The 25,987-nt window shown below is 38.9% G+C and overlaps 1 protein-coding gene across 1 annotated transcript in view; it reads right to left on the bottom strand.

Annotated features, from left to right (window-relative positions):
- Positions 1-98: 98 nt before the first annotated feature.
- PLEKHG1 (pleckstrin homology and RhoGEF domain containing G1) overlaps positions 99-25,987 on the bottom strand; it is an 89,696-nt gene continuing 63,807 nt past the window's right edge. Inside the window, exons 4-18 of the mRNA XM_053974401.1 lie at positions 24,929-24,998; positions 17,910-17,956; positions 17,301-17,451; positions 16,183-16,314; positions 13,650-13,832; positions 13,466-13,561; positions 13,266-13,352; positions 11,377-11,410; positions 10,820-10,915; positions 9,560-9,598; positions 9,061-9,083; positions 7,955-8,173; positions 6,738-6,845; positions 4,253-5,921; positions 99-3,295 (exon numbers count right to left, since the gene is read on the bottom strand). Of these exons, the coding sequence (XP_053830376.1) occupies positions 2,193-3,295; positions 4,253-5,921; positions 6,738-6,845; positions 7,955-8,173; positions 9,061-9,083; positions 9,560-9,598; positions 10,820-10,915; positions 11,377-11,410; positions 13,266-13,352; positions 13,466-13,561; positions 13,650-13,832; positions 16,183-16,314; positions 17,301-17,451; positions 17,910-17,956; positions 24,929-24,998 (4,057 nt within the window). The 3' untranslated portion in view covers positions 99-2,192. The remainder of the gene's footprint in view (positions 3,296-4,252; positions 5,922-6,737; positions 6,846-7,954; positions 8,174-9,060; positions 9,084-9,559; positions 9,599-10,819; positions 10,916-11,376; positions 11,411-13,265; positions 13,353-13,465; positions 13,562-13,649; positions 13,833-16,182; positions 16,315-17,300; positions 17,452-17,909; positions 17,957-24,928; positions 24,999-25,987) is intronic.

The raw sequence follows: 25,987 nt of genomic DNA on the forward strand, positions 1-25,987 counted from the left end.
ACCCCCGAACATCAGGTCCGACAGGCAGAAGCCAATAACTTCATTAACTTCATTCCTCCGCCCCCCGCAATGAAAAGCACCCAAAGTTTTTTGCATACTCAACGTTTATTAAAAATAGTATGAAATGGTCCCTGGGAGAAGTTACAATACTAGCAGAAGTCCCTTTTTTCTGGTTGGTTGGCTGGTTGTTTTCCCCTCCCTCCCAATTCCACTGATTGCATGAGATACGAGTTAAACATTCTCCTAAAGCCGTTTAAACAAATCTAGATGTGCGCCCACAGACTTACCTTCTATCCATATTTACAGTACTTTACAAGCTATATTAAATAAATATGGGCTCTGCTACACCTTGGCATTTTAAATATGTACAACATTATTTTTCAGTCGGATTTTACTAGATAGATACGGGTCCTATCAGAGGGGGCGTGCTGACTGTAACAAGTATCCCTGTGGTACGAGCTAGTAAGTACCATGACCAACCAGCCCTCAAAATAACAATTCCTAGCCAATGCAACATATGTGTGGTAAATAATTTAGTCAGTTCTAATAAATTCAAGTCCTCAAATCTTAGTCTACAAGTAATTAGCTGTACACTAATAACTTCAGTTTTTCCTCATGATAACCAATGTAGTAAATAATCAGCTGTTCTGGAAGTACAGTGCTCTGTAACTGAGGGAAGTGGTATGTGGTTAGTAAAAATAGTATTTCAATGAAATTCCTTTGTTTATTGATATGTTTAACTTGATACTGGCTTTATCCATGTAATCTGAAAAATGTAAGCACCAAAAAAGAACAACAGTCACAGAAGATGATCAGTGTAGATGTATCTAGGCTTTCCTTTCGGTACAATGTTTTCAAGTAACAGAATCCAAAGCTGTGCAACAAAGATGATGAAAGGGAGTTAAGTGTAGACAGTATTGGAAAGCCTGTCCTTGCTCTAAACGGCAGCATTTATTCTATACACTATTTGCAAAAGAATGGAATGTATTCTCATTTTTAAGCTACTTTTTATTGTACATAAATTGGATTAGAGTCAGCACTGACTGATTTACAAAAGATAACTTTGACCTCTCTCTGTCAGGGTCACTTCCTGCTACAGGAGATGCATGCCCTGGGGACTGCAGCTTGTCACTCAACCAACAGTAACACTGAACCACCCTATGGGCCAAATGTGCCCCACAATTACTATTTAACCCAAGAATCTGGTCAAGCCTCATTCTCTCGCAGGGTTACTCACACTGGGACTTGAACAAATGCCCAGCAGGTCGCTGCACATAACACAGAGCTTTGTCTCAAACTACCCAGCAGCTTTCAACTGCTGGGTGCTGAGCTACAAGATACTCAGATTTGGCTTGCGTGTCACAAACACCACCATCACTGGAGGTACCAAGACTGGTCTGGCCCTCTTGACAAGCATTGCAGTTCTCCTTCTAATGCCAAAACCATTCCCCAGGCAAGGACTGTGTCACATCCACAGGTTCTCAGAAAAAAACTCCACTGCCTGTCTTCTGCCTCCTACGAGGTTCCAGAAAGTAGAAGAGGCTTCAGACACAGCGCTATCAGCCTGGTACAAGGACTAGATTTTCTTTAAAATGTAAGAAGCTTGCTCTAAAATAATGTAGCATATGCACTGGTCCCACACACTTGGAATCTGTCTGATGAAAAGTAACGTGCAAAAAAGTATGTGCAATTGCACACGTAGCCAGTTGGTGTAATCACCAGAACCCTGCTCAGAAATCTGCACAGTCACAGGAACAGCTGCCCAGCCAAATGCTCCTGTATGTAAGCAGAGTAATCATATTTTGGATGCAGAACACTGGACACTAACTGGAAAGTCTAAATACCAAGGTTTCAAAATGAAAAAATGGCTTAAGAATCAAATGGCATTACACCTGGTTCGATGGCAAGAATCAGGGGGTATCACACCTAAGAAAGGAAGAGATGTGAAGGTTGAGTCGGAGGTGAGAAGTTCACATGTGCTACAGAGAGACCCCAGACAGTACACATGTGGCCTTTTTCTCATCCAGGATTCTAAACCATTTTTTAAAAGATACATTTTGCATCTATTTACAACATTATTGTGATACAATGCCTGATAGTGTAATATTATGGAAATACGTGATGCCAGTACTGATTGTCCTAGTACATATTCTGTCATGATAAGGCAGTACAGCTAGAAATTACTGAAAGCATCAAGCAAAGCTACTTGAACTGAGACACTGAAACTTTTCCCTTAAAGACTGGACAATATTCTGCTGATTAGGAGATGGTACTCTCCACAGGTAGTCATTCAGTTTATCTGAATCACTATATGTGGTCAGATATGGGGTAAGTGCGTGTTTGCTGCTGGCAGACTTTGCAGGAGTACAGGAGACAGTTTTGCCACAGAACATTTCAGAAGGAACAGCATCTGTGTTATGCAGTTTAGCATCTGATTTCCTTGTTTGGTTCTGAGAAGTCTCCAAGTCAGATCCCTCATCTTCAGACTTTATTTCAACATAGTCATCATCATCCCCTTCTCCTTCTTCAGAATCTTTGAAATTCGAAAAATAGTTCTGAGTAGCCATCTGTGCAGTCAGAGGGGAGGCTCTGTTCACTCTCAGGACCTTTTGAGAATCCTGCAGAATCATATCTGAACAGTTTTCAGGGATCTGCTTTCTGATCTCTGGCCCTGTATATCCTGGAGCAACTCCAGGAGTTTGATGGCTGTTGAATCGAAAGTTCCTATTCAAATGGAGCCTTTTCTTATCAATTTCATTATTATATACAATTGATTCTCCAGACCTGTTGACCACTATTGAGGACGAGGACTGCGACCTGCTGTATGCCTGTGGTTTTACACTGCTTACTCTCCTTCCCAGCGAGTTATAGACGTGATCTTGATGCAAGTTTTCTTTGTTTGGTTGGCTTATAATGGCACTCCACCTCTGCGCTGGGACATGCAAACGGTTGGAAATCTGAAGGGAAGGCACTGAGCCAGCTGATGGCGACTGCTTTGAACTGCTTTTTGTACCAGCTTCTGTAAATGAGTTCTTGGACTTTGTGTCCTGGGATTCGGAACACGGAGAGAAGTCGGCCAGCTCGCCGTTACTGTATGTAGAATGCAAAAGCCAATCTTCTGCTCTTGAGCATTCACTGGACGGCTGGCAATAGGGAGGACATGTGGCCATGGGTGTGGAAAACCTTCCAGCTGACGGCTCCTGAGGAGTTGCCCCGGTTTCCTTTTGGACCTTAGGCGTACTGTCTCTGAAGACAATTTGGTCATAAAGCTGGGAATATTCAGCTATTCTGGCACCTAGAAAGAAGAGAGAATTAACTTAGCAGGGACGAGGAATCCATTTCAGCAAATCATACAAAAATTTAAAAATCTCAAAACGCTTAATATTAGAAAGCTCTTAGAGAAGAGCTTTCAGTTGTGTCAATAAATTTGGCCTCTGCAAAGTAACATGAAACAATGGAGGCCTTTGCATAATATTTCAGTACACTTTGTTGAGGAAAAGAAGCATAAAATATCTTGCTACAGTGAGCAGTCATGCAGGACACAATGCAGCACGTGGTTCCAATAATATGCTGCTTCTTTCATGTTAAAATGGAAAAGAACATTCTAAAAATGGCCTGGTAAATAACATATTTAGGGACTTCTAAAAATATCACAAGGCAAGAATTACACTCTGGTGCATGGAGTCTGCTGGCGCCACATCTTCCATTTGTTTCAATTGATCATGGACAAAAACATCTCCAGACCTGTTGCATATCCATGACTTTGCACATTCATTAGCTGATGGAAAGATTATCAGCTCTTTCTTATCTGACCACATTCCTTATGCTTAAGGGTATGATTCTGAATGGTACCTGAGCAAATATGTTTCACTTGTTAGAAGGCAGATCGACTTAAAAAACACTGGTTTAGTCAAACTCTAAAGATCACACTATTAAGGGAAATAACTGCTTTTCTGTAGGGAGGCCAATACTGCTTCAGGCATGATTTCTACTTCTAGCCTCAGTCAAATTGCTCTTTCCTGACACTGCCCTGGTATTTCTTTTCAAAGTCATCAAGTAACGAGAAATGAGATATAAAAGATCATTCATGTTAAAGCAGTCTGAGAAAATTAATTTCAGTTCTAACACAGAAAATACAATCTTGATACTCAATGACCAAGGTGAGAAAAATTCATAATCTTCCAGTTCAGAACACAAAGTTCACTGAAAGTTACTGAAGAAATGTATCTGTACAGAAATGTTTTTAACATACCAATAGCAGGACCTCCTTGTTTCTTCTCCTCCAGAATAGCAGCAAGATCTTTGTGTTTCAGTTTCTGTTGTCTGCTAGCTGGCTGTTCCTGCTCTGGACTTTTAACTTTCAAAAGCTGGTTAGCCTTCTTAATTTTTTGGCTGTACTGCCTTGCCATCATAAAAACTCTGTTCTTTGTTTTATCCATAACAGCCAAGTCATTTTCCACACCCTCTGCAGGTGTGCTGGAGAGAACACTACTGGTAGGCTCATATGGACTATCTACAAAAGGCATCTCACTGGAGAAGGAAGATCTATTCAAACTCATAAAAGAGTTCTCCTTGCACGGTGTAGTGTCTTCAAACCTGAGATTAGCCTCACTTATGGTGGCAGCCCTGGGCTTCACAGTTTTAGAGAAAACAGGAGTTTCTGGCAGAGAGAGAGTAGACAGTGAGTACTCTACATCTTTACTCAGTTCAGGTGTGCTACCAGCATGCAGCCTTTCCTGCATGTCATCTTTACAAACAGGAAAGGCTGCAAGGACACGGTCTCTTGTCTTTTCCTCATTTTTCTTGATGTAGTTCTCCAGATCGTTCCAAATCTCATCTACTTCTTCTGAGAGTTTATCTGCCACAGACTTATGTGACAGCGAGTCAGAATTGGAGGAGCTATCAACTAAGCTCAAGTAGTCATTGTCAATGGGAACACGATGGTAAGGACTTTCATCTTCACTGAACTGCAGACTCTCCTCAGAAACAAAATGTCGTAGATTGTTGCAATATGCAAAGTCTTTTTCCAAAATACTCCTCCCTTTAGAGGATTTCAATGGGTCACATTTAAAATTCAATAGAGATGTTTCTGGAAGCCGTATGGTGTCATAGATGTTGTCTTCAACAATTCTGAGCTCATCCAAACTTGAAGTTGGTGCTTCTTTACTGAGCAGTATCTCTTCCCTGCTAGCATGAATGGAGGTCCTCTTTTGATTTGCTGTTTTCATTTTGGAAGTTGAATCTGAGATGCTTTTATTTTCAGCCTCATAAAGAGAGTCTCTAGCTGATCTTCGGGGACCACGGCCTGTCTCCTCCCTTCTTGTCAGACCCATCAGCTTTAAGTCTTCATAGCTTATATTATCATAAACATGTTCAATATCATCGATAGTCAGCTCCTCTGAAGATTCAGGATACGCATTCCTACTGCTCCCCTCTGCTATCTTCACTTCCCTTCGAGAACCATGCTCCCCTGTTTTATACCTGGCGCTGGCTGGACACATGTTGCTTTCACCAGCACTACTAGCCCGTCTAACAATTTTGTGACGACTGGGGCTGGAAGTCTCATTTTGATGCACTTGCCCCAAGTGCCAGCTGCATGGACGGCCAGAAGAACCCCTCCTTTCTCCACCAGGAGCTGAACTTGTGCTGGATGTAGACGCTGATGGTACAAACATCTGGTAATCATCTTCATCATCTTCATTCTCATAAGGTGGGCGCCGGCTGGGGAACAATGCCTGCCTGATCTGATGGTCTGTCCAGATGTTTCTGACGGAGGTACTTCCCCCCAGGATATTCATGATCAGAGAGTTGCTCTGGGGTGTGCTGAACTGTCTAGGAGACTGCGGCTGTCTAGCTGTGCAGGAAAATGGAAGATCAGTATTCAACTGCATTGACTCTTCATCTGAAGGGTCCTTGGAGCTCTGTGGAGATTTGAAATTTGCACGTAACATTAGCATATCCCTTTAATAATACAGCAATTCCCTCTTTTCACAGGACTGCCATAGCACTGGTCTGTCCTGCAGCAGAGAATCATGTGGAGATGGGCAGGGCAAGTGCTCTCTCCCAACAGAGAGTGAGGGAGCCAAGGTGGCAGTGCCAGACTACTTTGCCTCCTAATCCTTCCCATGGCTCAGAGTTCACTCTCGGTGTTTAATAACATCTTACTTCAAACACAAGACAGTAGCTTATGTTAATGCATGAGTAAAGGCAAATTTGTTTGGCAGGAGTTAGATTAAACCTTTTATGCTAACTCTGCAGTTTCACAGTTGGATTAAGCTAATCTGGCTCTGGGCTTGTGCCAAAAGTTTTGTTCTTCTCCTTTTCCTTGCCTATAACCCCAGCAGAAAGGAATCTTATGCTCTCTAGCACATGCCACTGAAAATGTCTTTTTCTTTTTAGTGTAAGTTTTCATCCAGATCTAATTTACAGCAAAGCCATGTGCTCTCTAATGCCAACATAAAGGATGCTTTAGATATTGCTGGCCAGAGTTTGGGGGAGAGAGAGAAAGATAATTCCTTCTGTCTTCAGTTAATGCTGATTGGTTTAGTTAATTACTTGTTTTTCCCAGCCCCCAAAAGAAAGAGTCTCTTGTCATAGACATGAATATTTTAATTATATGAACATTGATACATGACATAAACAGAAGATGATGTATCTGTCAACCTAAGGAAAACAGATTTCTTTGAGATACCTATGATGCATAGCAACATAGAAGTAAAAAAATAATAATTACTTACCTGCATTTCACATTTATTTAGATTGAGACTTCTCCGTTTTTCAACATTTTCAGCAGCTTGACTATTAAGTCTTTTTCTTCCCCCTTTTGATTTCTGCAGTGAGTTTTGCTGTGATTTTAAAGAAAAAAAATGTGAGGGGTAATAAAACCTACAGTTCTTTGTACAGTCTGGTTCAGAGGAATTACTAGGAGCTACAACAGGTCAGGGACTTATACTGGAAGATGAAACAGCTTATGAGTCTTGCCACAAGAATTATTTGGAGCTTATAAAACCTGTAAAACTATAATTCCCACATCTAGTAGTAACCACTAAGCTAATAGTATCAATTTTTTGGTGGTATTTTTTTGTGCTTACTTATTCTTTCGTTCTTACTTATGTTGGCAAGAGGGGGAATTACAAGACACCGCACTACACTGGTACAAGATACTATTTTATGAAATATTTATAATGGAAATAGTGTAATTTCAAAGAGGAAATGCAGTCAACTTCAAAAAGAATCTCAATAACTGGTTTCATATAATTCACAAAATAGATGAACCACACAATGATATGACCTCAGTATCAACTAAACCAAATAAACTGAAAATCTAGATTCTTTAATACAGCCACATTTTGAAGCTGGATTTTTAGTCTTTCAAAGGTACTATATATGTGTGGAAACGTCATACTGAGTAAGAAAAAACTACCATCTGTGCATTAGTAAGAGATAAATACTCTCATTTTCATAAATCCTACTCAAAACTTCTTATATTCAAGTTCACACATTTGTAGCTATTGCCAGAGGCTCACAGATCAAGAAACATCCCATCACATGCAGCAGTGTCTGAATCTTAATATAATATTCAAGTCCTTGCTTTGAAGGCACTATCTCTGCATGAGGCCTAAAAAGGTTTTTGCATGGCATCAGCTGAAGAAGCAAGGAAAAGCCAGTTGTGTGCAACAGGTGAAACTTTTCTGTAACAGTCCTTCAGGTTGGAGGATTGCAAAGGACTAAGTGAAATTCAAGTAGTGGGAATTTCTCTCTCTGTGTAGGGGCTTTTACATCTTCTCTGTTAAAATACAAGTGAGTATTGTGTGAAGCCTAAATAAAAATGTTTCTACAGAGAGGAAGTTGTAAACATTCGCAATGCATTCCGGCCTCTTTTACATATAATTTTAATGCTTCTTCCATTCTCCCCAGGAAAAAATTATTTTATTTTTCCCCCTCTTTTTCCTACCTGTTCAGACTCTTCTTCATCATCAGCATCAATCAATTCCGTAGCAGAAGTCTGAAGAGTTTCATCGTGATCACTACTGTAGGCTGGTTCAATAGACTCTTGAAACTGGCTCTCCAGCCCACTGGATTCCAGTGAAACCTTTTTCCTAGAATTCAGCAGGGCTTCTCTTGATCCTAGTTTGGTGGCTTGAGATAACAGGGCTCCTTCAATGTCCATCCGCTTAAAAAAAAAAAATTATGAAACTTTGATTAGAATTTTATAGAGATTCTACATTTTAGTAAGATCCTCTTACATCAGACTCACAGGCAACGTTTAACCTACAGACAGTTAGCTGCACTGAAATGAGATTTATAAAGAAATAAGTACAACAACCAGTACTTTCCATATATTTAGAACTGAAAAAATATATGCAAAAGACCCCATTCACATTGAATCCTGGGCTTCAATATTATGGCATTACAATGAAGTAATATCTAATATACTCTGTTTATAACACATACCCACACTTTAAAAAAATTCCATCCTAAATAAAACCCTAAGACCTAAAATTCAAAATGAGATTTTCAAACTGCGCTGAGAATTTCAATAAAAATTCTTACAGTAAATGTAAGAATTAGAAATGCTCATTACAATCTGCTTAAGCTGCATGTGCTCTGTTTGGTGATGTATCATTACACACACACACACACACACATATATATATATATATATATATATTCATTCCTCAGAGTACGTTGAAACTTTCCAGTCTTATTTAATAAATGCAAAGATAGTATGATCCAAAGAATAAACACTATTTTTATACACTGCACTTCCTTGATTCTAGAGGTATTTTTAAGTATCTTATAGCACTAGTAATTGATTGGATTGTATTATAAACCACAATGGATCGACGATTTTCTTCTTTATTAAATAGTCCCAAAAATAGTAAGCTGTATTTCTACTTCTTTCATTCCAGTAATCTTATTTGAGATGCTAAATAACATTTATGGGTTTGTTTTCATTCTCAAGATCAACACAACCAAGAAGATGAAGATTCTTCAGTAAATACTGTGCTCTAAAGTCATATGAATGGGCTAAAACAAGGAATTTAAGAAATGGCTTACCTTCTGCATATCTGGGCTTGCATCTGAAAACAAAAACACATCAATGAATAATCAAACTGGTGTCAGGCTATGCCCGTTTCAATGCTACCCCAATTATGAATTCCCCAAAGCGGGTTGAATGCAGCAGCAATTGAGCAAACAGACTATATAGGATTTCTGATAAAGCAGAGACAGCATGAGCTTTACCAGAGTTCCACTTGAGGCCCTGATTTTGCAGCACTGCTATGATTTGAGGAACTGTTTACAGTCGCCAAGACTTGGTGTGTTCAGTTCCTAGGATGTTTACAGGACCAATCCCCAAGTGTGGAAAAGCAGATATTGAATTTAAATACAAACATTTTGGGTTTGTTTTTTTTTTTTTTCCTTTTTTTTTTCCCCAAAATTCCTCTTCCTCCCACTAATGTATTTAGGGACAGTAACAAGAAAAAAAAATCTGTCTTCAGTTGTTTTAAAAAGTACAGGAGCACCAGGTCAGTAAACAGTACACAAAGTATCTTACCATTTGACTTCAAAACTTTATGGACTCTAGATGAGGGTTCTGAAAAAGAGAACAATGTGTTTGCCCACTGTGGCATTCCAAAGAAAGCTATGGGCATCCTGGACAACTTTTTTTTAACATGTATATAAAAATTTAAATTTCTGAGCTCACACAATGAAGCCAGATTTTAATTTCTTTATTGCAAAATTTCCTCACAAAGAAGATTTGTTGAAGTGTCAAATCTACAGCTGTTACCAAAGCGCATATTTGTTTCTTAATGCGATAGCATTAAGAATAGCATTGCCCTCTATTCATTAAGGCACACATAAATTTTTATCCCACGCACAGATTCTTGCTTTCAAAAGACCTTATCACCTCTGTTACTGCTCTGCAGTGTTAGAGGTTTTCTATTAGAAATATGCATAAGGTACCAAAGTCTTAGATGGGCTTAGAAAGTGTAAGTAGCTGAAAATTACATAGGAAGCCCTTTGATCACTATTTTGTATTCTTCCTTTCACAGAAAGGGCAGCACCAATGCAACAAAGGTGTGCAAACACCTCAGAAACAATGGAGAACATACCTCAAACATAATTAGAACTTGACTGCTTTTCAGGCACAAATGCTGCTATATGTTAAATCATTACATCAATGTCCTCACGAGCCTTGTTTAAGTCATTCCCAATATACAATGTTACACACCAAATTGGAAAGGTCTTTAAGGAGACAAAGAGGGGAACACAGGGACTGCAATATGAAGTGACCCAACTACAAAGACATTGGTAGTTGTCTTTGAGAGCAATTATGGATAGATGTTTGAGCTAGGAGGGCAAAAAAAGCCCAGAGTCAGCAAAACCACCTCTCAAATCTCTATTATTCATAAGGCAAACATGGCACTAAGTCTAGATAGTAATCATATTTTGAAATAATAAGCTTATCATAATCAGGATGGACTACTTCTGAGACACTAATAACTGCAGTAAGAGTGGATGTCAGATTTAAATAATGTGATTCCTGCATATGCATTTTAATCTATTAGAGAGCACCAACTGTTCTTTATATATCCATCATTACAAATGTATATTCCTTAAATTAAATGCAAACAGTAGATCAAAAATAAATTACAAGAACAACAAATGGTTAATAAGATACTTCATCCACATCGGAGAGATACCGTGCCATGTTAAATCTGCCTGGAGTGCAGATTAGAAACCAATTCCATGTACCCAGCCTAATCCACCCCTAAAACCTTTTGTCATCTGCGGTGTAAATGAGTTTTTTCACCTGATTTCCGTCGCACTCTGTGAGGAGCAGTGCCTTCCTTAGGCTGGTATGATGATTTCATTTCTCCCTCAGGGCTATAATGGAAGCCTGGGTGATCTGTGGAACAAGCAGAGGCACAGGGAATAAGAGAGTGACAAGGATGGTACTTCACACACTTTGGCAGCTCTCTTTGGAGGTAGTGCCATCATCCCTTTATGCCTAATATAGTTGCACCCCATCAGAGCCTGAAGCTACACAAGCAAGACATGCTGCTGCAGGGTAGCTGTTACCCAGGCAGCCACAGGAATGCTTTACCCATGTAGCTGTGCCTGGCTCCAGAGGGCTAACCCAGGAACATTTATCCACTACCATCATGTTTGTTTGCCAGTTTCTCAGTCAGAGCCTTCCCAAAAGACTCTACAGGATCTGCATCTAACTTTGCCTATTCCAGCAAGGTCATAATTCAAGGAACATAAGCATGGCCTTCTTCCATCTCAGATGACATCAACAGCTAAAGCCAAAATTTTGAAGATGGTTTTATTAATTTTTAAAAGAAAAGTAAAAAAGAACCAACTTACGTATGGCATCCATTTCAAGAATTGCCTGCTTGGCCTGGAACAGAAAAAGTAACAAATGAAGAAGTTAAAACTGTTAGTAGCAGGACAAGTTGTTTTTGTGCATTACAGATAGTAGTGAGCCTATATGCAAATAACAACAATTTTAATTTGGGAACTAATAAATATGATTAGCAACATTACTTTCTTTTTGTTTGTAATTTTTTTTTGTTTGTTTTCTCAGTATATTGGACATGTTATATATGGGGAGGAAAATTTTGGTGGCAGGAACTCGCCAGAGCTTATCTCCAGGTCTGCACAAAAAAACTGTTTTTCACTGTACCCAGACTCTTTGTCTTGCATGCCCACCTCTGCACAGGCAGTGCAAAGAGAGGAAGAGTGTGTGCCAAAACATAATAATAATACGGTTTAAGTAAGACTGATGCAGGATAAAGAGCATCTCCTGATTGCTTAAAATTTGTCCCTTTTTTAAAATAGGAAAAAAAAATCCAGATGTTTTAGGAAGCATATCAGCTACTAAGTAAGAAAATAATCTAAACTGAAACATCCTAAGAGGCTTGCCCTTGTACAGGTGCAGTTTGGTCATTTTCCACCAGGCGTCACATGTGGACTACTATTGCACTCTCCAGAAGCTGGGCAGACAGAAGCCTCACAACAAGCAATTACCGGTTCAACAGGAAAGAAAAAAATTAAATCTACAGATAACTTCAAAGATTTATTTCATTAGAATTTTCTTTTCTCAAGTGAAGTTATTTCTCTGAGAAGAAAATATTTTTGGTTTCACATTTTTTTTCTACAGATAAAATAAAAATTGAGTAAGAAATAAGAAAAAAAATGTACTAAGGCCAAGATCATGCTGTATTTTTTTTTAACAATCTAATAAACTGAAATGAGTATTTAAGTGTAAGTATGGATACTAGCATAAACATTATACCTTCAATAGACTTCGTTAAAAAAAGAGGAGAATTAGCAATAGAACCTGCTAGGACTTTTTTCTTCCATAAGTCTCTTTTTGTCACACTGTTGAAAATGCATGTTAGTACAGTACAGTGCATGTCAGTCACAGGTAACATTTTTTAGCAATTACAGCATAAAACTGAGTGAAAAAACAGTCAGGGAAACTGGAAAACCAAGAGTAAACTCAGTGTGAAAAAAATCCTGTTTCCACACCAGTCAATGCCTGCTGTGTCTTGGCAAGAATTAACAAGAGTTAACCCCCTTTGAGAGGTGCTGTATGTTACTCTGGGAGACATCACCTGAAGCTCTATGACTGGATTTCATAAATAAGAGGAGGAGATTTCCTCATTCCAAGAAATTATAGCTATGAATATGATATCAGTGCCTCATTTTTTCTGACATAAAGCTCTCTAGCTATCCCACCAGAAAGGGCCAGATGTCCCAGCTAAGGATGCTGGGTTGAGGATGGGTGTGAGTAGTTGCAGCGAAGTGTGTGCTGCCAACGGCTTCACTGCTATGATACCTAACCAAGACTGATTAAAATTAAGAAAACCTACAGTACTGCAAATAGTGCATCCCAGTGCTCTGCAGACAGGCAACACCAAGATAAAATGTGCTCCTAGAGTAATGCTTTCTGACATTGCACCTCTATTACTTATGTCTTGGCAGGCAAATGCTGCTAACCCATTCTTCTACTCCTATACCAAGCCCTGCAGATAATTATAGTGGAACTTTCCCATTAATTCTGAGTAACTTTTAAAGATATAAGGAAACATTAATTAACATCCTGGAGTCCAGACTCTCCATATATTGCATGCATCTTGCAGCTAACAAGAGCGTTATAAATTAGTACCCACACAAGGAGGTATCTTGTGAATTTGTTTGCGTTTTTTGGTTTTTGTTTGGTTAGTTTTTGGTTTTGCTTTTTTTTTTACCTTGGCAGGAATTTTAGCAGGATGATTTTCTAGAATTAACCTCTTCAAGTGAAGAATCCAAAGGCGCTTGTCTTGCTGTGACTTTGCCTGATAAAAAAATTGGGCACCATGAGAAAATGCATTCCTGCACCATGCAGGGCCATAAACACTATCTGGACCTGAGCCATGTTACCCACTGGGCAGGGAGGTTTCTGTGATACCTGGACAGTATGTTGCATCTTAGGATTTTTATAATGGAAGACACTAAAGCTAAGTGGTTCCTTTGGTATTACTTCAACAAGCATCAGGTTTCCACACTGCAACAAAGAGAGGAAACAATGTGAATGACAGAGGACTTTTAGAGAGACCTGTAGACAGCACATTATCACCTGCTCTCTGACATACCAGTATGTGAGCTTTGTATGCAAACATTTCATCTCTCTTTTTTGTAATTAGCAGCATCTTGTCAAAGAGGAACAACGTGCGTTCATTTTTGGCTCGCTGAATGCGGAACGTTCCTTCTAACACCAGCTCCCCATAACTCGTGAGGTCTGGCCCTTTCCAGTTAGTGAGCAAACTCTGTATCTCCTGCAATAGGTCAAAGAACAACAATCAAAATTAATTTCAGAGATCTTGTTGAAATAAAAGACCCAAAGGATCTGCTGAGGACATTCCCACTCTCCTATATAATGTTTAGTATCCAACAGCAGAAATTCACCCGACACCAATCCTGAGGCTGCTAGTTTATATATAACATTGCAGCCAGGTGCTTGAAGTCTCACTGCAAAGCCCACACTAAAACATGCCCTGAGTCCTGGTTACTGCCTGTGCATGGACCCAGCAAAGAACCCTGAACTCCCTGGGGCAACCTGTAATGAAAAAGCACAGCCTCTGTTCCCCTTGCTCCCAAAGATGGAAAATCTTTTGTAATTCAGCCATCAGTTTCTCTCATGCTCTCCTTCATGTCCCCAACCAATCCCTCTTAACATTTCCCTCTCATCCTGGGTATCCTCCTGAAGCTGTGTGGTCTCCCACTGAATGAGTTATAATGCTATATCCATGTCCTATAGGCCCATCACAGAAGACACTTCTGTGAGGTGTTTGGATTGAAGAGATGATTCCCAGAAGACTAAAGGACCACAAGTGATTCAGTTAACTGAACATCTGAATATTTGCTTGTATAGCAATGATTTGTGTAGATACCACAGATATTTCTCACCTTATTTATTATTTAGGCAAAAAAAAAAAAAAAAAAGGTTGGAGAAACATCTAAGAACATCTTCACAAGACTCTGTCACTTAGCTATGGCTATTCTGTTTTCTTAAACTCCTTGTGTTTTCTGTCAATGGCAATGGCATACGACTTAAGCATGGGATATCAAATTCTAAAAGTAGGCTAAACTTTTAACTAGGGAACTCTTTCAAAACATCCATTGGACTTTAAACCTGGCAGCATTAGCAAAGCAGGTACAGATTGCCTCATCCTAGGCTGGCCACTTTAGGACATTAGACTTTAATAGAGCTTTCAGCTAGAAAGCATCCCAGTCCATTTGAAGCACCAGTGGAGGCTAAAGCATTCACAGGAATAAAACCCCAAAGCAGCCCACTTTGGACTATAGAGACAGTTGTATTAAAAAAAAAAAAAAAAAAAAAAAGGGCAAAAAAGACATTTTTAAAAAGTTGCATTGTATCAGATCTCTCCAGGAGCTTGTTAATAAGTGAAGATACAGCACAGGGATCAAGTCCACCACTCTTGAGGGACACTTTGTGCAGGAACTGCTGTTGCAGTACGTGCAGACCACATTGCGGTGTGAGAACCTACAGAAGGCCTATTCCTATGGCTGCAGAAACAGGTTTTACTTTTTTAAGGGGGAACCATGAACATAAACATTTTCCACAAACCCATACATTTGCCAGCTGAGCTCAATAAATTAAAAAAAAACTTTTGTTTTTTCCAAAAGCATTTAACTCCTATTTATTTCCAAATATAATTACTCAGATTTATAGCAGACTGTTGTTAAAAGTCATTAGCATGCATTTCCAGCAATGTGTGGCAAAGGTTACCCTGCTGCAGGCAAGACACTGTAAAATTTTCCTTACACATAAACAACAGAAACACAAAAAATAAACAATCATTTAAAAACACCCAAAATAGAAAAAAGAAGAAAACCACAAAAAGGGTGAATAAATTTAATGTATGTTAAAAAAAATGGACAAAGAATTACATTATATGGATTTCTGAAATGGGATAAGCTTATTACTCCCTTTTATAAACTAAAAAATCCCCCCAGTTTTCTTAAAGTGATGTAAATATTGAAAATGTAACACAAAAGTGTGATTCACTGGGAACCTGGAAAGAGAATGAGAGCATAAATTCTACAAAAGAGCTTGCTCCTTGCTCTTGATGACAAAAATTACTCAGGGTGTAGCTTTTGTTTCTTCTCCACAAAAATCTTCATCTGAAGCAAAGCTAGAGTTTTTCCAAATATCATGTTTCTAGCAACGGATAATGAGTTTTCTAAAACCCAAGAGGAAAGTACTTAAACAAGAATCAGCAAAAGAAATGCCTCAAAACAAAATTAATCAGCACAAAGGGAAGAAATCGGAAACCACAGGATTTCTGAACAAAGCCATGCCCTAGGGTTGTACAGCGATGCTGTACAATTGAGGGAAAGGAAGAAAGAAGAGTTATCTTAAGTTCCATATTACTGCAAAATAAATGCTTTACAGGATGCTGCTTGTAGGTTAGAGATGTCTGAGATTTTCCTGCAGCAGTTATGACCATGGTTTCCAAGATCAAACAGCCACAGGCATGCTCAACAGGAGTCTAAATTATGACTGACAAAGATTAAAAGAAAAGATAAACTAAAAAATGTTAATTGCATATATATTGACAAAACCAGCTCACAAACACCCATAAAATCTCTCTGGGAACTCACCTGGAGCCTGATGGCGTGTTCATGTTTCCTCTTCATGTCATTTATATGCCATGCCACTCTCTGCATGGTATCTATGGCATCCAGCACCACATCATAGCCCTCAGTGTCCTTGTCAAGGTGGTTTTCTATTTCCTAAGACAAAGACAAAAAAAACAGAGTCTCCTTATTCCTAAGTGAACTTTCCCAGTCGAATGCAATACTGTATTTTTATCTGTACTGTTTTGTCTGTGCATCACATTCACTCGAAGGCAACGTTCCCACCTTTGTTAGTGATGCATGTTGCTATCAATTTGATTAACGCAAGATAACAAACAAAATCAAGCCTTTGGGGTCAGTTTAGCAGCAAGGACTCTTGAAGCAGCCAGTGTGACCAGAAAGGCACAGAAAGAGAGCACGGCACACTGACAGGAGATCTTTCAGACAGCATTTAATGGCTTTCCTACAACACAGAACATTTCTACACACTTACAAAACCCTGATGGAATTACACCAGGCTTTGCTTTACAGTTGGAGAGCAGAAAAGCACCAGGCATTTAAAATAAGGATCAGTGTCTTTACACTTCACTAGAACATGACTCTCTAATAGGAAACATATGTGGAAAATGTTAACAATAAAGCATGAATTTCCGAAACTTGCTTAACTCAATTCACTGAATGTGGAAAGAGTTCCCACTTCCTCCATCATTCCTCTCCACAACATTCTTAGCAGTCAGGGTGTTTATATGTATTTAGTCCTTCTTTCAACCACCCCCAGCATTGCAACATGTGGAAAAACACTGCTCTCTTCATTGGAACAATAAATTTGTGTACAAAATGTTTAATCATGACAAGAATTTTCCAAACAACTTCAGAATTACAGACCAGCTTTCAAGAAAAGTGCTAATTATTTGGATGCAAACACTGATGCAATGTGTCTAAAATAATTACCATAAATTCCCCACTCCAAATAGATGCATATGGTGTGAGGTGACAAAGATAGAAAGTCTCCACATGTTGAAATCAAATACCCACAAAAGGAAGAGCATTTAAGGAAAACCAGAACCTTTCTAACCACCAAGCCTTGTACCAGAGGAAGGAACTCCGATGTGCAGCAGCCCTAAACTAAATACATTTCTTACGTGCAAAAGCAGGTGGTACTTGAGGATGCGTTGGACAGGTTTCAAGAGGTAAGAGCCCAGGGGCAGAGAATGCTGCAGTGCTTCTTGCCGCTCTCTGAAGAACTTGGCCAGTGCCTTGTTCCTCATGCACTCTGTCAGAACAGCCACAGACCTGAAAACATCAATACAAGGCTTTAAGACACTCTGTTTCCATAAGTCTGTAGGCAAAGTAAAGAATTGCTTCATTTTTAGATTGTAAAAAGGGGCAGCAGGTTTCCATTCTAATAACTGCTGTTTCTGTTGTTTGGTTTGGCTTTTTTAAAATTTATCTTGTGCATTCAGCTATGTTCTCCCTTGACATGCAACCTGTCTCTCTTACTGGGAATTCTATAAGCAGCATTGCAGAATAAGACCATCATTCTCTGAAGAAGGGTAAAGCAATGAACCACAAGAATAGACAAAACAAAACTTCATTTAAAAAAAATTGTATTTTTTTCTTTTTTACATAAGAGATAAATTCCCTCTGATTTAGGAAGGGGAGAAGCTGACTTTTTTTTTTTCATAGAGTGTAACTTGCATTACACAAACTGGCCAAGGGACAAAGGAAGAAAAGGAACTCATAATTCCTACCTTGGGTAGTTGGTGCAGTACTGCGTATATATGTGGAAATCTTCACTCTGCACAGGAAGGAAAAGTTTGCATAGATTGAGCTTTCGTCAAACTAGCGGCTAACGTGTGCAAGATAAAGATGATATCAAGACAAGACCTCCTTCAGCTCCTCATTAATGAATTCTTGTTCACTGTGATAGTCCTAACACAAACAGAATTTAATGTCATCTTTTAGGGGGAGAGATTTTTCCTTTACTTGAAAGAAAAACCAAGAGAACCTACAAAGAGATAAAACAAGTGACTTCACAACGAAGACTCCAAGGTACCCTATGAAAATCTGTACATCTCAAAAAAACCCCAAAAAACCAAAAACCCGTCCAAAACACCATCACTACACATACATCCTTCAAGCAGCTGGCTGCACTTATTTAGTTTTTTTGTGTGCTGAAGCACACCCATATCACAAAATCATAGAATATCCTGAGTTGTAAGGGACTCACAACCACCTCCTGGCCCTGCACAGAACAACCCCAACAATCACACCATGCACCTGGTATATTTACTGGGAGAATTAAGTTCTGCAGGTTATGTTTGGTGTGCCATGAATTTCAAGCAATTATAAATACTTTCACATGTGAGCACAGTCTAAGCGTGAAATTAGAAGCCACAAAAGCGATTTTTTTAAGAAGTAAATTATGTAAAAGTAGACAGCTATTACTCCAACAAGTTGTAACTAGATCTGGGTGGGTTTCCACACTTGCCTGCCACACTGAAATTACTCAAACATAAAGCTGATAAGCTTCTCAGAACTAAAGTCTGAGTTTCATTTATTTTTTTCCTGGCCTAAGATTTTTTCTTAATAATCATCATTTAATTCTATGCAAGAACAGATTTCCAGAAACATTCCCATGTGCTCTAAGCCCACATCTGCCTATGAACTTCTATCCCAAACAAGACAAAATTTCTGCAGCTTACTGGAGTCCTAAAGGCTAAGAAAGCACTGCAGAATGGCAAAGTGCTCCCCATATCAATCACTTTTTCTTTCATAAGACCTCGACAGATAAAACACAGTCCTCCAGCAGTGAATAAGACCCCAGCTTCCACTCCAACCATCTTCAGAATGGGCTCTGGCATTCTGCAGTACAATAGCTGTGCTCCACGAGGGGCTGTCTCCCAGGGATCATTGCTGGTGAATGGCAAGACCAAACATCTGCATTCACAGAATGCACAGTGCTCTGAGGAGCACCACCCCTGGGGAGAGGGCTGACACAGGCTGTGGCTTTTGTTTTTCACTGTTGGGGTTTGGTTGTTTTTCATTCAGCCATTCATCAGAAAGAGCCATCTCAGGCAGTGCCCTTTGCCAATTCTAAGGACACTGGTCCCGTCCCCCTCTCCCGGGGTAAAGCAGGTTGTGCCATTCATCTCTGCACTGAGCAGTGATCCATAAGGACCCCGTACAAAGTAAGATGTTACCCTGCAGGAGTACAAGTCATTGCAATTCATTTCAGTATGTCTTACTGGATTTCAGTATTCACTGTTCTGAGAAAAATAACAAAAGCAAACTTCTAAAAAATGTTTCCCCAGGGGATCGTGATCCCCATTTACTCACTGGCGGGCTGTAAGCTTATTAAACTGCTCTTCTCTTAGAAACTAACAAACCAACTAAAAGTAGTCTTGATACAAATACAGTTAAATAATTTAGCTTGGTTTTTCACACTTGAACTAACTTTGTCATCGCAGCTAGGTTTTGTGGCAGTGTTACCTATGCCCCATGTCCACATGCAGAGGAAGTGAGCCTGTGTCACAGCCAGTTCCTGTCCATGCTTGGAAACCCAGCCACAGCTCCAAACCCTCTCCCCTCAAAATGAAGAATTAACAAACCTCAGAGCTGCAGATTATTACACTGTATAATTTTCTTTGGCAATCACTACCAAACTAGCCAGCACTCATAATAAGCCAGGGTGCCTAAGAGAGAACACTATGGTGAAATTCAGTATGGTGAAAAAATGTAATTTATTTTATATATGCATATATTAATTCAAAGTTCTCATTCAGGGAATTTTGGTATAAATTTTAATATATTCCCATAGCTATCTTAACAGAATAATACAATTTATAGAACTACTTCATAAGCAGAGTGAAGAACATTTTGAGCCAATTTATTTTTATGTTTTTATTCTGCTTATATCACATGATTATTCTGCTTTTCAAACAAAAAGGAAAAGAGTATCTGTTGTAAAATTTTAACCAATGAAAGTACTATCTGTAAAACAAATAAGGCCAAACACTTCAGGGTTACAGAGTAGGCTGTGTGCACTTTCCCCTCAAAATCAAAAGCATGTCTGAAATCCCCAGGAGCCTTTTCACACTCTTGCTCTTTGGTTTGGTTTTTGGTTTAGGGTTTTTTTACACAAGGTCAGAACTACTTTTAATGGTTTTTTTTGTTTTGTTTTAAAAGATTTTTCATCTAGCTATTAAATGCAACAAATTTGTATTAAAAAAAAAAAAAAAGATAGTTTCTTATGCCCTCAATACCTCTAAACCTTAAGAATGGTTTCACTATCACCCCTGCTTTCTGAACAGACATAACACCAAATTCCATACTGCACTTAACGCGTGTACTCGCTCCAGTGAGCCACAGCTCATTTCACCACACAGAAACATCAGAGAGCATTTACTTTTACTGAGCATAGTGCCAGAAGAAAGTCAACTACATGTGTTTTGCCTCCAGGATGAGATTCTTGATATGCACTCAAACTTGCAGATCTCTTGTGAATCAACACCATACACCTTGCCCAGGCATTAGCCAGATTCATGTGAACATGTTGGGAAAGTGGCCACTTCTAAGAGAAGCTCTTCCTCATCCTGACAAAACTGCACTGCTCAGAACAGTAGAAAAAGAAAAACCAAGAACTAAGATGATTTTATTATTTTTCCAACTACTTTCACAACATAAGGAAAACACCAGCCATGCTCATCAGTATTTCTTCCAACATTCTTAAACTTACTCGGCTTGAAAATAGTTTTGTTCACATCAACTGTCTTCAGACCAGATTAAAACTGACCCCTGCATGGAGACTGGAATTTCTCCAGAGATCAGTTTAAATCTGGGGGCCCAAAGCTGTTGTGGTAGAAGCTGCAAAAACCTGAGACTCAAGCCGAGAGTTTGTCCACACTGATTGCAAGTCCATCTCAAGAGCAAAGCCAAGCGTGAGCAGACCCCAGCTATACTTACACTGGTTCCTCACACTGGAATCAATTCACTGCACATCTTCTCCACATACATTCCAGATCTTCCCTCAACTCTTAGTGCACTGTGCTTTTTTATAACCATAAAAGGCACTTTAAAAGAAAATGGAGACTGTGAAAATGAGTGGAGTCAATGTACAAATTGAAGCCAATTGCCTGGATCTCCTCTTCACTAATGAGATGCTGGATTAAAGTAATTCTCCCTTTCCCCCTGGTTAAGCTGTTACTGTGCCTTGCAGAAAACATATGTTCTGAATTTCTGGGGTGCTGAGTGAGAAAAGCGATGTGCCAGAATTCAACTCTCCTTTAAAACAACTCACTTAAATGTAAACTTATAGAATACTGAAGTCAATCTTCTGATTAACACTGGCATCATTACTATGAAAATGAAAGACTGGACTGGCAAAAAAACCTTATAAACAGTCTTCTGTGTGAATAATTAAGCCGTAGCTAAACTTGCATTGGAACCTTTTTATTAGTCTCCAATTAGCTACCAGCAATATGTCTCCAAGAACTTTTACATCTAGTGTTAATACAGCTCTTCTAAACAAAGAGAGAGGATCAGAACTGGTATAAACTGAACTAGTACACCACTACCCTCAGAGGCAGGTTATTTCCATGCAGCAGCCATCCCACACTGTAAAACAAATATCCATACCCACACCATCTGCATTTTGAGGCAGAAAAAAAGACTGCAATTCATGATTGGATAGCAGGTTTTAAAATATATGTGCTTTTCTGTATTTGTGTCTATCTGCCTGTGAGTGATTGATGTATTAAAATATTTAGAAGCAGAGGGATTCAATACAATGCTGTAAGTTGATATTAAATATTTCCATTTCCATAAAGTCATAGCTTTGCATCATTATTTTATTGGTTAATGAGTTTTATGTTACTGGCTAGTTTAGACTAAAAACATTGCTGAAGTCTGTTAATAAATCAAAGCTGCCATTTTAGGGGCTATTTACTTTGGGCACTCAGCACAAAAAATATTAAGATAAAGATTCAAATCCATAATGATGTGTTTTTTGTTCAAATTATGCTGAAGTGTGTTTGGTAATCCTTTCCCTTAAAAGTTACAAGGCTTTTTACTACCAAAGCATGAAAGTTATACACAGGAAACACAGTAATGTATGATTGTGTGAGAGAAGTATAATATGCTATACAAGAAATTTTATTGAGCTAAACCAAATAACAAAGTTCAAAGAGAACGATCCAAAACTTCAAAAATCAAGCTCCCCGTGTCTTCCCAAATATAAAACATTTTATACAAGAAGCTCTAGAGCTACTTTAACCATAACTGTTCTGTTATACTGCAAACCAACTTCATGTGATTTCACATGAATCCCTAGAAAGAAACAACTTTTACTTTATGCAGTTACTGAGCTTCTTAAGAGTGCCAAAAGCAAACACAGTAACCACAGTGAAAACTTCATTATACCTTAAGATTTGCAACACCTACAATATTCGCAGTTGGGTGAAAAAATGGCACTATGTCCAGAGCTCATGTAACCTAAACACAGTTCCACTGGAAGCATTCAGGAAGCTCCAGCACAGCTATATCCATTAGCTAAGGCTGTGAGCTATGACTTCAGCATGATAATATCCCCGTGCTTAACTCACAGTGAAGATCTAACGCTCTCGAAGCAATGAAACAATAAATGGCCAAAGTCCCATAAGACATGAAGGAGCACATGCTGCCAAAAAAGGCAGTTTTATTTCCACTTCTCGGTGCTGGGAAGACACAAGCAACCAAGAATGGACAACTGGAGTTTGTTAAGGCAGTCAGCAGTTGCTGTAATGAAATCCTCACGGCCAAAACCAGAACTGTGGGGTATTTTGGTATTGTTTGATTTTGCTTTTAAGTGTTTGCACTTGTCTGGATGGAGCTAAAAAATGCCTGCTAGTACTCCAATCTCTAGCAATTTCTGAGCCATCAGGCAGTTGCCTGCCAATAATACAAATACTAAAAGCATTTGACAAGGGAACAAAAGGCACAAGCAATGATATGCAGATGGGTTTTGAAACCAATGGCCAGAAAGTCTACCAGACAAGCCATTTCAGTTGGCCAAACTGAATGAGAACAGAGTTTTTTCCTGGACTTCTTATTATCAGTTGCACCACCTCTGTTTTGCATGCCAGCAGAACAGTCCCAGCGGTCCCAGCTATAAGAGCAGAAATAGCATTACAGCAGAAATATCTACCAGCTCCAAACTGTTTTATCTGTAAATACCCTGAAGGCCTCCCATTTGGCTTTCACTGCACAGGCATTCTGCTGACTTACTCACAACTTCTTGCCCACCAGGACCCCAGACTGTTTTTATTAAGCTATTGGGCGCATGGGGTTATTCTGTTCCAGAAGCAGGACTTTGCACTTGCCCTTATCCCATTCTCTCTCTCTCCTTCTATTCAATTCAATTCAATTCAATCCAGGCTATCTTTAGCAATAACAACATGTCATAAACCCCACTGTCATGGGGCAAAAATGCATCCTACTTTTGTAGTAGCGGCACCAAAACGAAGGTCTCTCAGTGCTTACAAAAGACCAATTACTAGATAAATTACAGCTTTCTCAAACTCAGCTGAACCAAGAGATCTGGTGAAACAGCAGCACTTAGCTGGTATCATCACTCTAATTTACTATAAAATCCCTTATGTCACAACAGTGCCAAATAAATAACTGAATTAATGAGAGGGTGGACCTATTAATCCTAAATCCATGTCTTAGACTTATTACATTGAGTGCTTGGTGTTGACAATGCTGAGTTCAGGACAAAGTATAAAACATGATAGGCTTTGGCTTTTTTGGTTTCTTTGGAGTTTTTTCATGTGGGTTTTTTTTTTTTTTTTAATTTTTTTTTGTTGGTTTTTGTATTAAAATACAAAAAGGCAACCACACCTATAAAGAGATTATTCAGCTTTAGACAACTACATGATCTCTCTTCCTCCAGAAATACCACAGAGATAGCATTATTTTTTTAACACATTTGGGTCCTACAGATTCAAGACATTTGTAGATTCTCCGGTGACATCTGCAGTGAACTAGCATCATCTGTAGCCCAAATTATTTAATTTCTTGTAGTCCTATTTATTATAGCCATTCCTCTTCTCCCTGACTGGTTCTCTGTGTTTCCTACAATGAAGGTCATCTTCTTCCCTGTATTTCTGCTGCATCTAACAACTTCCCATACTCCATATTTTTGGCTTCAGTATAGACCAACAGAATCAAGATGTCCTATCACTGTTCGGAAAATTCAAAGCATTACAGAGAGAATGGGATTTGACTCTTAAGGCTAGACTTTGGGCTATTCCATTTAAAAAGAAAATTTAAGGTATAGTTGTGGGTTTCAGGAAAATTTCTCAGAAAACAATACGGGCAAATTTGGTATGTTAATGCTATTGCCTTTTTTAAGAATGCAGCCAAGTTTTACTCTCTAGTTGTTTTTAAGCTGACAAGGCATAACTGGAGTATCACTTGCCCTACATTAACAGATGCAAGTAAAACAGAGAACCCCTGTAATAGCTGACCAAAAAAAAAAAACCCTAAAAATGAACTCAATAAACCAGTTCAGATACACTTACTGAAGAAAATGACACCTTAGTCTTGATTTTTTAGAAATGCAAATCAGAGGCATATCCCTATCAATTACTAATAGAAATTCCTTCCCTTTCCACAGATTTGCTGACTTTTTTTGGTTAACATTACACAAGCTGTCAGGATTAGGTCTCAAAAGCTAAAAAATTAATCTTATTTCCCCCATAGCACTCTGCAACTGGTGCTGCAGACTTACCTTGGAAACAAAACAATCTGCTATAGCCACAGGATCATTTTCACAGTTTTCCAAGTCTTGCAGAAGTTCACTAAAACAAAGAACAGGACAAGGTAAGACAATTATGGCAGACCTTGGAATAGACACACCTGTATATTCAGAACCAGACACTGCTGTGCTATTCATGGCAGCACTTAATGATGCAGGGAGCCCTACAAAGGGAACAAGAACACCTTTGATGCCCTTTCCCCCCCCCAGCTGCTGGGTTTTTTTATTTGCAGGCAGAGGAGAACTACAAGGAAATGGTATTCCCACTATTTCAAAATTCAAGTCGTCAGGTCGACCATGGATTGGTTGTTCTGCTAAGCAAAGCTGAGCCCCTTCCTCCTGGTAGATGTCCCATCCCTAGAAACATTCAAGGCCAGGTTGGATGGGGCTCTGAGGAGCCTGATCTAATGGAAGATGTCTCTGCTTATTGCAAGGAGGCCAGGCTAGATAACCTATACAGGTGCCTTCCAACCCAAACTATTCCATGACTCTGTGACTGACAGCTCTTTAATAATCATAGTGGTGCAGACAGTTGTGCAGCTTGTATATCAACCAACATGATATAAAACTAAGAAAATGTAAAAGTTACTGAAACATGTCCTATAAAGACTTCTTATGTTCTACAACCTTTACTTGACCAAGGGATGGTCAAGTATGAGATGATGAACTGCTCTGAAAAATACTGGTGAGAATGAGGGACATATTTTCACACATGAAGAATGTTATAAAGCTCACTCAGGAAAATTAGTCTACTTTTAGTGGGTTTCTTCATTGAAGATAAAATGGTTAGCCTGGAAAAAGTTTTCTGTAAGGGAATATATACACATATATTCTACATGCATAAAAACAACACATGAGAGGATTTTATAATTTTTACATGCCAAAGAGAAAATTAATTCATTTGAACAGGAGCAAAGCAATAATGGAGCCTGTTTGCTGTTGAATTAAACTCATTTATTGAAATTAAATCTAGTGAAAGAACAAGTTCAAATAGAAGAAGAAAACCTCAAAGGTTATCTCCTTGATCCAAAG

Source organism: Vidua macroura, chromosome 3 (genome assembly GCF_024509145.1).
Source record: "Vidua macroura isolate BioBank_ID:100142 chromosome 3, ASM2450914v1, whole genome shotgun sequence".
Lineage (NCBI taxonomy): Eukaryota > Metazoa > Chordata > Aves > Passeriformes > Viduidae > Vidua > Vidua macroura.